This window comes from Mangifera indica, unplaced genomic scaffold, assembly GCF_011075055.1.
Source record: "Mangifera indica cultivar Alphonso unplaced genomic scaffold, CATAS_Mindica_2.1 Un_0046, whole genome shotgun sequence".
Taxonomy (NCBI): domain Eukaryota; kingdom Viridiplantae; phylum Streptophyta; class Magnoliopsida; order Sapindales; family Anacardiaceae; genus Mangifera; species Mangifera indica.
In genome coordinates, this window is record NW_025401138.1 from 152,840 (window position 1) to 166,548 (window position 13,709).

At 29.5% G+C, this 13,709-nt stretch overlaps 1 protein-coding gene across 4 annotated transcripts; it reads left to right on the top strand.

Moving 5' to 3' along the window:
- The first annotated feature begins 9,584 nt into the window (after window positions 1–9,584).
- Window positions 9,585–13,457, top strand: LOC123206706. Of its 4 annotated transcripts, none has more exons than XM_044623910.1 (7): window positions 9,585–9,725; window positions 10,403–10,503; window positions 10,630–10,692; window positions 10,784–10,831; window positions 10,937–10,990; window positions 13,056–13,113; window positions 13,246–13,457. In XM_044623910.1, the coding sequence occupies exons 2-7, from the start codon at window positions 10,411–10,413 to the stop codon at window positions 13,287–13,289; spliced, it is 360 nt and encodes a 119-aa protein (XP_044479845.1). In that variant the 5' UTR covers window positions 9,585–9,725; window positions 10,403–10,410; the 3' UTR covers window positions 13,290–13,457. The 4 variants fall into 4 exon arrangements, with proteins under 4 accessions (XP_044479845.1, XP_044479844.1, XP_044479843.1 ...); XM_044623909.1 differs by having other exon boundaries at window positions 9,586–9,725; window positions 13,240–13,457; XM_044623908.1 differs by lacking the exon at window positions 9,585–9,725 and adding an exon at window positions 9,762–10,146.
- The last annotated feature ends 252 nt before the right edge of the window (window positions 13,458–13,709 follow it).

Genomic DNA, 13,709 nt, shown 5'->3' on the forward strand with positions numbered 1-13,709 from the left:
AAATAATTTATAGTATTTGGAAGCTATTTTTGTTTTTATTATTTTTCTGGTTAAATACAAACCCTTGATATTTTGAATATAAATATTATTAAAATTAATTATACATAGAAATATTTCAGTGTACTTTTAGGGTTTGCATAATTTGCTATTTTTACTATGAATATATCTTGACAAAGCTAAATAATTAAAGTTAATGTTACATGTCATCAATTACAAGTGAGCAATATTACATAGGCCAAAGGACTACTTTCCACCTAAGTTTTAATATAAAAATAAATACATATCTATTGAATTTAAAAAATCTAAACACTCACTCATAGAGCAACTATTATTAAAAATTTTTATTTAGGGTAAGAGTAAAATCATTATTTTATCAATAATATTAAAATATATCATTTTATTTTATTTTCCTCTTCAGGTTTTAAAAACTCGTATTTCAACCCTTAGCCTCAATTTTGCCTCTTCAAATCCATAGGGTTTTCTCTCCTCTTTGGCAATGGAGACGGTGGTTGCCACCATCTCTACCTTTAGTCCAGTTGTCTCCCTCCTCAGCATGCGATGTTGATAGAGACAAAGAACTTCGTCTCTGTCGACGAAATCGTCTCTGTCGACGAAATCGTCTCGTCTGTTTCTTCCTTGACGGAGAGACAAGAAGATAGAGTCGAAGTTCTTCATCTCCATCGACGTTGTTTGTTAAAGAGGGAGACGACATGACTAAAGGTGGAGATAGTGATGGCCACTGTCGCCATCGTTGGATAGGGTTGAAAAACCTAGTGATTTGAGATAGAAAAAGTTACTTTTCAAAGTTGAGGTTAGAGGGTGAAATGTGAATTTTCAAAACCTGATAGGGAAAATGAGATAAATTTATATCGTTTTTAATATTATTGATGAAATAACGATTTTATCTTTAGTCTTAATAGAAAATTTTAACAGCAGTTAATCCATGGATTGATGTTTGAGTTTTTGAAATTCTACGAGTGTATATTTGTCTTTATATTAAAACTTTAGGTGGGAAATAATCTTTCGGTCTATTATATATGCACTTTTTTTTTTTTAACAAGAAACCCTATGTGAGTTCAATCATTTCTTCAGGGTTGAAATAACTTCACCGTGTAGGTCAAACTCGACACCTAGTGACCCACTTCACAACCACTAAATCAGATAAATTAAAAGTTTAATCTAAAAATGTCATCATAAAATATTTAAACTTATATTCTCTTATATATAACGTCTTATTTTTTGTCACTCAACATATCATTTAAGAGAATTTATATACATTTTGAATACATAAAAATGAATATACAAATGATACTTCATCATGTAATTAGATATTATTTTATTTTTAATTCAAAATTATTCAATCACATAATAATATATTATTTATATATCTATTTATATACTTAACTATGTGTCCACATAATTTTTTTCATTATAATAAATTCACTCAACCACATTTGATGTCATTTTGCTATTATAAATATTGCCGACTTCGGCAAATAAAAATAATTGTTTGACAATTAATGTGAGGCTTCAATGAATGTGAGTATCTTCATAAATATTTGATAAGATCTTAACATGCACCTAAAACGGCCACCCAATTCAATTAGTTTTAGGTCAATGTTCACATTGAATTAGGACTAGCATCTTCAATCAATGATGGGCAACCACACATGATTATAGCTAGGATTTAAATACCGATAAAACTATAGATGTGTTAAATAAGTCAAGTTAATTTGAGACTAGATTTAGAATACAAAAAAATGGTTTGACCTAAAAGGGCAATAGTGGGCTAAGTCGACGCTTTAGGTCTTGACACAAAATCTATTATTGTTTTCATAATTATTAAAAAGTAAAAGAATTAATTAATTAATAATTATAATATAAATAATTATTTTTTATTAAAATTAATTGATTGATCCGTTACTGTAAGACTCAATTCGTTGCTATAGAGTCTAACCTAACCTTATATATATAAGGTTAAGTCGTGAGAGTCATACTTTCCATAAGCTATCCGCTCTATAAGACCTGTTACTATATAGGTCTTAGGCTTAGGCCCAATGGGTTACATCGGAGCTGGCACAATTCATTATCACCTCTATCTATGCGTATATTTTTTTCACACAAATAATTTATTATTATATAATTAAATGATTTTAAATTAAAGATAAAATAACATATAATTATATAATAACATATTATTTATATATCTAAATTATGTATTAAAAAAAAATATACAAAGTATTGCTCTTTAAATATTAAGTATTTCATCTTTATGTGTCTCAATAATTGAAGTGATGTGGGGCGTTAAAAGTGAGTCGCTACAAAAATTACATTGAATTCAACACAATAATCAAAGGGACTCCTTGCATTGGAATCAAATGAACTTGAGGTGTGCAGATGTGATTTGTTGACACCAAACGACACACATAATTCAAAATCCTGTGCAAATAGTTAAAAGGCCAAACGACTATGTACCCCCGAAATTTTAGTACATTTTTAAAGTCATACTCGTAGTTTAAAAAACTAGAAATCCCACTAATAGGCTAATTTCTACTAAAAGGGGTAAAAATAAAATTGTTATTTTATTAATAACATTAAAAAAATTCATTATGTTTTCCCTCACAATTTTAAAAACTAACAAATTCACTCATACTTAAAGTATTTTAACTTTCAAAAATAACATTTTTCTCTCCCTAAAAAAACTTAAGGTTTATTTTTCAAAGACTCTTCGACCACCAGAGAAAACGCTTCAATCCACCATCTTGTCGACCACCCTTTATCCCTTCGAAGCTTCCTAATGACACAACGAAGATGTATTTTTGTCGATTCTAAAATAATTGATGAAAACGAGTCTTCTTCAACTTCGTCGATTCTTCTAAAATCGATGAAGACCCTCATCTTCGTTGATTCGTCTAGAATCAATGAAGATGTGTTTTCATTGCTTCTTCTTGCGTCAGATAGTGAAAATCTGGTGGTCGCCAATTGCTGGAGATGGTGGCCAGAAAACATTTAGAAAATAATCTCTAGGTTTTAGGGGAGTGGAATGTTACTTTTGAAAGTTAAAAAACTTTAGACAAGGGTGAAATTATTAGTTTTTAAAACTATGGGGGGGGGGGGAACATATAATGAATTTTATATTTTTTTAATATTATTAATGAAATAATAATTTTACTTTTGTCTCTTTTAACAAAAATTAGCTCATAAGTGGGACTTCTAGTTTTTCAAACCCTGCAAGTGTGACTTTAAAAACACACTAAAACTCGGGGGACATAGTCCTTTGGCCATAGTTAAAATAACTACTATTAGAATTTAGATAGATTTTGGCATGCTTATTATTAAGTAATAAAAATGTAAAAGTAACAGCGTTTCAAATATGGTTTGGTTAGATGGTCGAAACATCTACATCGACAATACAATTATGAACTTATGTGCATTTCATTAGTGAATATGAATTTTAAGAGCTATCTATAATGTTTTTCTCTTGTTTAATGATTTTTGTTAGGTAACTTTTCATATTTATACGATTATTGAAAAGAAATTACATTGAAATTAGGAGAATTGAAAGATTCTTAATCTAAATAAGATTTCCAACTGTTTGTTCCAATTTCAATTGAAATAGAGGAGAATATTAACAATATCAAAAATACCTCTATTAGGAATATGAAGATGACTTTTAGCTATGGTTACAACTAATGCATGATTTTATTCATCAAATAATATAATGTTGCCATCATTCAACTCATTATTCATGCATTAGATTTTGCGTCGTGTTTATCTAGTTTTTTTTTTTTTTAAAATTAAAACACCTAAACGTGTCTACGGATCTGCTTATAGCATAGCTTAACCATTTATAAAAAAAAGAACACAACCAATGAGAGTCATGACAAGCAGAATGAGCAAACTATATAAGAGGCCTTAAGATCTAGCCTAGCATGACCTAAAATAATGGTTCGTACCTTAAGTCTTGTCTAGCTAGCATGAGTCGTTTTTTGACAAGTCACGGTATGACATAACTTGTGAGTATGATAAGTCGTATAAAATATAACCTAACATGATTTACAATGTCTAAAAACACATTCTTTTAAGGGTAAATCTAACTTAATAATTGAAGTTTTACATATTGAAAAACTGTAACTTGGATTATTGAAAAAATGTGGTTAGACACTTAGACATGCTAAATATTAGCAATAATTGAACTTTTTTTTTTCTTGGCGAAGAGAAATACTATAGGTATATATTTTTAATATATAATTTAGGTATATAAATGATATATAATTATATAATTAAATATTATTTTAATTTTAATTTTAATTTATTTAATTATATGATGATATATCTTTAATTATATAAATAGTATATAAAAGTTTTATACAAATAATTTTATTATTAAACAAAGATATATGCTACAGGGACATGAAATATTCAACCAGCAAATCATATGCTTAAAGAGATTCTAAAGGAAAATCAAAAGCTACTCAAAATTAGAAAAGACCTTTCTTAAAGGACCATAACAGGATAAGGTTAGACCCACCTGGCTTTAGCCTCTTTCTAGATTAATTGACAGCTTCAAAAGCAAAATTTTATTGGTCAACGTGTCCTCTTTAAAATGCTGTAAAATAGAAAAGAAAAAAAAAGACATTATTCTATTCTCTGTACTATATCACTCTACCCCCAAAATCTTAAAAAAAAAAAAGGTTATAAATTGATAATTATATTAAAATTAACATGATCGATTGTTATGGTATAATCAGACTATTGCTATTTCTGTATGGGGTAATATTATTAAATCTGTGCAAAAAATCAGACATATCAAAATGGGCATAGTGACTAATATAGTTAAATACATGACTCACTCTTCATGATTGATGTGCTTAAATTCGACTTATTAAATTTATTTATTTTATTAAAGGAATCTTGTCAGATTTCATCAAACAAGTAAATCTCTCGAGATAGGATGACTAGACTAAATCCTTGGATATTCAAACTTGAAGAGGGTATGAGTTTATGTTATTCGAATTTTAATCTTTTAGAAGAGGATCTTTCTATTTTACTATTTAAGTTAATCTTTGAGATCGACTTATTAAAAGTTCATATGTTATATCAACATAGAGTGAATTATATTTTTGCACCTAAAGTTCAACCCAAAACATTTTTTTATCTCTTGATGACATAAAATTATGTATTCTCATTTAAAATCAAAAGTAGAATTTCGATAAGTTTTAAAAAGTTAAAATACCATATTATCCCTAACTATTTCATTCGTTAATGTTACCATGTCACACCAAATTAAAAAAAAAAAACACATTTACAAGTTTAGATTCCCTACCATTATTGCTATCATTAGTCTGACACCCCTTGTTTTACAAGTCATCTGACACTCTCAATCACACAAGTTATCCTCTCTCTTGCATCAACCATCTCTTCATTCTCTATTGCCTATCTAGTCGACCCCAACACTTTATCTCTCACATACAAGATTCCCATTACAATTGAGATTATGAATTTTCAATTTATAAAGGTAGTATGAGATCCATAGTGAGAGAGGATATCCACCTCTGGATGAGTATGGTACTAATAAATTTTTATCTCTTATTTTAATGTGTACTTTCCAAAGGGGCACAAATGCAAGAAGGAAGTTTGAGCTTGATGAGAATGACTAGGGTATCTTCCACATTATATGATTATTGAATCAAATAAACATTTAAGGTAGCCACGAGAATTCTCAAAAATTATAGGGATTAAATTGTAAGTTTTCTAACTTATAAAAAGGCCAAAATATCATGTTTAAAAAATTTAAATGGATTTGTGAAAAAGTTGTTATTTTTAATTTCTCAAAAAATTTTGAATTATAAAAAAATTATTATTTTCTTCCTATATCACTTTTTTAAAATAAAATTTAATTTTGGATGAGAAAATATAAATTACCATCAAAGGGTGGAAAATTTTCTTGGGCCAAACATTGGGTGGTAAAATGTAATTTTACTCGTTGATAAATTTGTTACTATGTTTAGGAAAAGAATGACGGATTATTGTTTGATATGAATATTGTTAGGAAAATTTCCATGGATTTGCCTTTGAAGTGCATAGATTTCTTTTAAAGAATTATGTTGTTACTTACATTATTGGCATGCTAATGGAAAATGATTCTTCTGGAAAATGAGTGCGTGGGGGACAAAACAATTTGAGGGCATTGTGATTGCCATGATGCCACGTAGCACCATCTTCTAAGAACCTTATCTATTTTAGTGGATATGCTTTCTTTGATTCAACCAAAAAATTTTCCTTGGAAGGATATATACAAAAGCATGCGGTCCAAAAAAGGTTTATTTTAAAATCAAAATTTTAATTTATTTAATTTAATAATTTAACTTAAATAAAACTTTTTATTCTTAAAAAAAATTCTACAAAAACCCAATTGACGACTTTTATTCACCATTCTTCTAATAACTTTTATTGATCTGATGTAGGACTAGACTCGAATCAAGTCTGTTTGAATTCTAGCTCTCTATCGAGCTCAAGTTCGAGCTCGAATTACTCGTTAAATTTTTCAATTAAAAATTTTGATACAAAACGATGTTGTTTTGATCAATATATATTAAAATAACGTCATTTTAATAACAAAAAATGAGTCAAACTGAATTCGAGTTCAGTTATATATAAATCGAGCCGAGCTTAAACTCGATTCAGTTCGATTCCAACCCTAATCAGATGTAATTGGTTTCATTCAAGAAAATATTTGATTTAGATAAAAAAATTAATTATCAAAGAAAAATCCTTCAAAAACCCAATTGACAAATCTTACCATTTTTTCTATAGCATTTTTTTTTTCTTGATAATCAAAAATCTTATCCGTATTTATTAGACAAGTAAATTTATGATACAATGACTGAATTCATAATCATTATATTGTATATACTCAAATCTAAATTTTTACTTTAAAAATTTTAATCTTTCACCAGTAACCCAATCATCTTTTTATGGCTTTCATTGATTTCTTTCATCTACTCTTACCTCCATAGATTATGGAGTAAATAGGCACAAAATGATGAATCAAAAGGCACACCCAACGCATATTCCTTTTGGTAACTTTATTTATTTTTTGGACATTTTCAAAGTTACATAATCTTTGATGCTTGTCCCCTAAAGTTTAAGCATTTCATGCATCACTTCCCATCAAAGCTTTTATAAATTGCCCCACTTCCATTATTTTTCAAATCATTATATAAATAAATTAATAAATAATCCCTTCTCTCTTTCTCCTTCATTCTCAAGTGGACCCGTGCACACCCACTTATGTGTAAATTTATGCAAGTTATCATTTTTTTTACATATTTTAATAATAATTATTAAATTTAGAATGGATGGTCTTAAATATTAATGTATGTTCTAAGCACACAAAATTATGATCCTTGAAAAGGACAGTTATGATGATATTAATACATGAAAGTGGTATTTCTATACTTCTTTTCATAAATTAATTTAATTAAAGTTTTAGCTCTGATATGGGTAACAACAAAATAGGTCATTCGGCCCAATGAAAAGACTTGTTGGGCTTGAACAAGCCCATGATTACCACAATTAGACTCAACAAAATATTAACTTTCATAAGAGAGAATTTTTTTCTGCTGAGGACTTGGTCTGTATTAGTTGTAGCACTAGAGTTGACCCGGGCTTAGTCAAACTTGAGTTTGAGCTCAACTCTTATAAACCCAAGATAAGTTCAACTCAAGTGAGCTTGAACTCAGTTTGAGAATTTAATATTTTTGAGCTTGAACATGAAAATTTAATATTTTTTAGTTTGAGTTTTAAAGGTGTTCGATTTGTTAAACTTGTCATCCTAAAAAATTTAATATAAAATAACATCATTTTAATAAATATGTAATAAAACGATATCGTTTTAATACTGAGTCAAACTTAAAACTCGATTCGAGCTCGAACTAAACTCAAGCTTAACTCTTTTAAAACGAGCCAAGTTTGAGCTTTATTCCATGAAAAATGAGTTGAGTTTAATCTTAACTCGAATCTAACCCAAATTGGTTAGATAGATAAATTTGAGATATAATAATCATACCCATAATCACTACTGTAATTCATTAAGTTAGAATTTCACAAACATAACAAAGATTCAAACTCATACCTTCTCTTTAAAAGTTCTAGAATTTTGTTACAAGTACATCATGTTTCTCTTGTGACATGAGAGTAACCAACTTTGTCTATCACCCGTATTCCTCTATTTTAACTTTAAACACTATTTTGGTTCTAAAATCTATATTTTTTTGCGGTTGAATATTGGATAAAAACTAGAAAGAGCACAACAATTTTCATTTGATTGGTTAAACAGTGGCTTACATTTCGAAGTAACTCAAAGAAGAGAACAATCAAATTAAATTTCGTAGAGTTGCTTGTTCGACAAGAGTTTGGCTGTAACTTAACACTTCCAATGAAATCAATTTCCTCAGGCTTCATTGTTGCTAGATCGAAGTTATCAAAGCAAAATATTTCAACACACAAATTTGTTGATACGATTTCTTATCACCAACTAATGTATATAATTTAAAATTTTACAAAAGATAAACTATAATAACAGTGATTAAGATTTGAAAAAATCACTTTGAAAAGCTATGTTATGTGAGATGATAAGTAAATGTGAGTAACTAGAGGAAATCCTTATAAGATTACGCTGATGATTTATTTTTTATTATTAAAATTAATTTATTATCTTTATCAAGTTTGTAATTTGTCATCACATACCCGCATATTCAATTAAAATAAAAAAGTAACCCTAAAAGTTCATTATAAATACTCTCTCCAAAATCATATAATTTTCCAAACAAAAATATTTTTATATTCAATTAAAATTACAAGCCACCTAACCCACCACCTGCATGCCAACACCACCACATTGCCACCACTACCACCACCCTTTCTGCCATCCACAATACCAAAATCACTGGTTGAAACCTTGGATATCAACTATCAAATGTTTGTATTTTGATGATTTTGTCCATGATACATAAAGCAAACACTGACAAATTTGTAAGAAGCCACCTCCATGTCTAGAAGAAATTGCCTCTAGATCAATTGACTGCCCCCCACAATGCAACAAGGTGAGGGAGAAAACCCTAGTCATCACCACACACGTTATTGATCGCCTTGAACACTAGTAGTTGCCAAACTCTCATTCTTCTCTCACATTTTAATTTATTGCAATTTTCCATTCCATTTCTCATATAACTTCCCACATTTGATTTGCTATAATTTCCTTTATGTGTCCACGCATTTGATTTACTTTAATGAATTTAAAGGTATTTTAGTAAAATAATATATTAATATTTTTTTAATTACTAACAATTAAACATAATCATTATTTATGGATACTAAATTTATTAAATATTGTATTAATTTATATTTAATATTCTTTATATAGATAATAAAATATTAACTAAACCGAAAGTATTTTTTGTAGGGATGAATGATATAAGGCAAAGCCCTTCTCAAACCCGATCCAATATTTTGCAAGGCCGGGTCCAAGTATCATCTGGGCTTGGATACGCGCGTCCTGAATCGAATCTCCCAGGTTTTCTATCCAAGGCGGGCCCACCCTGGATTTGCCGTCCCTAGAAATTACCTCTTTGAATATCGGATCGGGTACCATTCTGATTAGCTCCTCTATCATTTCTTAGCTTTTGACAGTTATTGATTTATAATCATTTATTTCCTTCTGGGTACGTCTCAACTTTCTTAAATATTTTTACCTATTGAATTTTGTTTAATGAATAGTTTTTTGTTTTTCATTCATGGGGGCAGTTTAGAAACTGGGTATCATTAAATTTGAATTTTTGTTTTTGGGTTTGTTTCAGCTGTTTCTGTTTATTAAGTAGTTGAATTTTATGTCGCAGAGGATTGGAATTTTGTTATTGAATTACAAATCTTGTAGTATGAAGTTAAAAAGAATTAGAAATTGATATTTTAGAGATCTCTTAGATTTGAGTTCCTCTGGTAACATCATTTTGGTTTTTTTTTTTTTTCATTATTCAATTTCTATGTTATTGGTTAAACAAACTAAATTGAAGAGGAGTGCGTGGCGCGGTTTATTTTGTTGAAAGACTTGTTATAATATCTGTTCTCGCATTATGCTTCTGAGTGGTAAATTATGATTCTTTTTTGTTTAAATGCAATGTTAAATTGTCTATTTCCACTTAGATCAACTTTCTCTCTTTCGTAATTGAGAATGAATCAGGTTTTGAATGGTGGGTTGAATGTTCTAAGAAATCTTGGAGGTTATCATTTTTTAATATGAATCAAACCGATTCTGTTTTTTTTCTTGAATAATATTACTTTATGATGCCTATTGTCTATAGTTTAATTGATGAATAATTGAGTGTTGTGTGATTGTAACAAGGCGACATTATGTCGGGCACAGAGGATGTAAAAGATCAAGAGATGGTGGATGAGAGTGCCATTGAGGAGTCTCAGAAGTCTGTGCCATCATCTGAAGAGGAGGTTTTGTTGAAATCTTGTGCTTGCATATGAAATTTTGTTAAATCTTTGAATTTTAGCTGGTAGAGTTTTATTATGAGATGCTTGATTTCGTATCATTTTCCCTTTTTTGTTAAATTTATTTTGTAGGCGGCAGCTGTAAGAAAGAAGTATGGAGGGATCATGCCCAAAAAGCCTCCACTCATTTCTAAGGTGATTTCTGATTAGGAATGTGCTTTTTAATGGTAAAAACAGTGGTTCTGTGTTGTGTTGTTATTCATAAAGATTGAACTTGATGCGCTAGGACCATGAGCGTGCTTATTTTGATTCAGCTGATTGGGCCCTCGGAAAGGTAATTTATTTCTGTTCATGCACTGTTATTGTTTAGCTTGACTATGCTAGAGAATATGCATTAAGTTAGTTTCCAGATTTTTTTAATTCTTTTAAATCATAGCAGCAAGGTGTTTCAAAACCAAAAGGACCGCTTGAAGCTCTTAGGCCAAAATTGCAGGTATTACTTAATAATTTCTTGAACTGATATAATGGATTTTGACCTTCTTAAACTAGGTATTAGATGTATATTGGTATGTATGTGCATGGAGCAATCGTTATGTTTATGACTTTAACAAACAATCCATCGATTTTGGCCCACTGTACTAGAATTTTATGTCAGTAAGGATCTGTGCTTACTACTTTGAACACAGTGCTGATAAATGGCAGTCATTTTCCTAAAAAATAACTACTGATCTCAAGTCAGAGTAAAATATAAATGTTATGTAACTATTGCATTGCAAGCTTTAGATGTAATGAGATGTTAAAGGTCAGACTGATGGATTGGTGGAGGGTAGATTTTGAATTAGAATCCTTATGCCAGTTAACACCATCAAACAACCAAAGAAACAGTGGCATTAAATTATTACCATAACACTGCAGACAAAATGGAAAAGTTGTTAAAATTTATAAAGAAAATAATTTGCAATTAGAAGGAATAATTGTCAAATTGGACATGTACATTATTTTAACCAGAGCAACATGAGGTTACATTGACAAGTGGTTGTGTGAGAGTTGGATGTGATGAATGGACTGCCATTTGAAAATGTTTGGACACAAATTAAAAAATTCCCTTCTAGAAGAAACAATTAGTGACTTAGAAAATGTGCTAATTTGAAAGATGTATGTGGTAGGTTCAAGAGGAGGTATATAGAGCTGTTTGCCTGAGATATTGATGTGGTAATAGAAATTTCTTTTGAAATTTGTAGTATGCTTGAATGCCAATTGGGTTTTCGGAGATTGATTCCTACCGACTTTAGTTAGATGACTGTGTAGGACACTTGAGGGTAGAGAGAAAAAGTCCAATAGTCCATACTGGTGGTCAAACTGATTCTTTGAAGAAGTCCTGGCCATCTGTTTCTCCTCTTCTCAGTCCTGTTTATTTCTGGAATTCCAGAAGTTCCCAAATTTGAGTTCTTTGCTTTTTGATGTGCTTTCTGTTGTATACATTGTTTTCATAGAGTTGCTTCAGTGTTTTCTGCTATCTTCTTATACTAATGAAGGACCTAAAAGATTTTTAAAAAAATAATCATTTTCTAGTGAACTGGATGCGTTAAATGGAAAGGAAACTTGTTTTTGAACACATTTCTGTTTTAGAAAGAGAAATATGAACTAGCTCCCTGAGCTTACCTGGAATTGAGTTTTTTAAAGTATGCAGGTCACATTTCGCATTGAGCTTTTGCTCAAGGCTGTTAGGAAACCAATATTATGGGTGGTCAAGTTAAGTAGTTTCACTCTAGTTAGTGTTTATGTAATAGAAATAGGTTTTGAATTTTCAACTGAAATCATTTTGGGTCAGAAAAATAGTTCATTCAACTGATATCAGTATATGTTTTTCTAATAGATTTATTTCAATTTTCATGTTAAGAATGTTTCCCATCTCCTTTGAATTTGAGGCTTTTGTTTCTAATACTTAGGGTTCATAATAACTATGTGGGATTTTGACTATAGTGACTTTGGCTTTTTTTTTTTTCTCTTTTAGGGGGCGTTTGGTTTGGGTTTTTTAAAATTGTCTTAGTAATCTATCTTTATTTCCTTGTTTGGTTTGTTAGTAATAAAAGATTACAGTAATCTTCTATTACTAATGCTGATGTGACAGGTAATATAAGTGGTAATCTGATTACCATATTTACCTTAGGTATTTAAAAATTACTTAGGTAATCTTCATGTTATTATAATTATATTATTATTTATTAATTTTTTGAGACAAATAAATTTATTTTTAATTAATATGACAAATAATATAAAAAATATTTAAAAATAATTATATTTAAGGGTATTTAAGTAAAATAATTTACTAATAATCTTTTATTACCTTTAGTCAAACATAATAATTATTTATACTTATCAAATTTTATCAAATATAGTAATCATTTATACCCAGTAATCTTCTAATTAATCTATCTTCAAAGTAATTTTTCTGTTTTGGTAATAAAACATTATCTAAAGCAAATGCCCTTTTAATGTTTGAAACAAGTTAATGCCTACATGATTGCTAATGAAGCTGTATATTTGTCATATTTCAGCCCACACAACAGCAAACACGATATAGGAAGTCTCCTTGTGCTCCTTCTGAGGGTGAAGGTATGTAAATGCTTTTTTCAATTGCAAGCTATTCATTCAGTTGGTAAACACTGTTTATGCTGCATTTTTCCTTTTAAGAAGGGAAAAGGGAAGTCTCTAATAGTTTTATTCCTGTCTTTTATGCAGAGGCAGATGCAGGGAGTGCTCCATCTGAGGAAGCAAGCGGAAATGAATGAGAGATTGTTGTTGATGTTTTCAGTCTTGTGAGGATTATTGATTGTTTTTCTAATATCTAATTAGGTTATGAGAAACTCTCCCATAATAAAGTCGGTAAAAATGACATTAGCTAAAAGAAACAAGTGACAATATATATATTTTTTTATGTGGCTGAGACATTGTGTGAACTAAATTGTTCTTCCAATATTTTTTTCTGGGCGTGGGATATAATTGCTTCTTTTATATATGAGATTTAACACTTTTATATATAATGGGGGCAGCTGAAATTGAATGAGCCTCTTCTTATAGGTCATATGGATGTAATGAAGAATAAACTCTTGTTACTTAAGATGCCTCTTTCTTTCTGAAGAATCTTTCTATTTTTGACTTCAAAGTTATTTTTTATTTTGATTAAAATGAAGGACCACATTTTTGAAAAC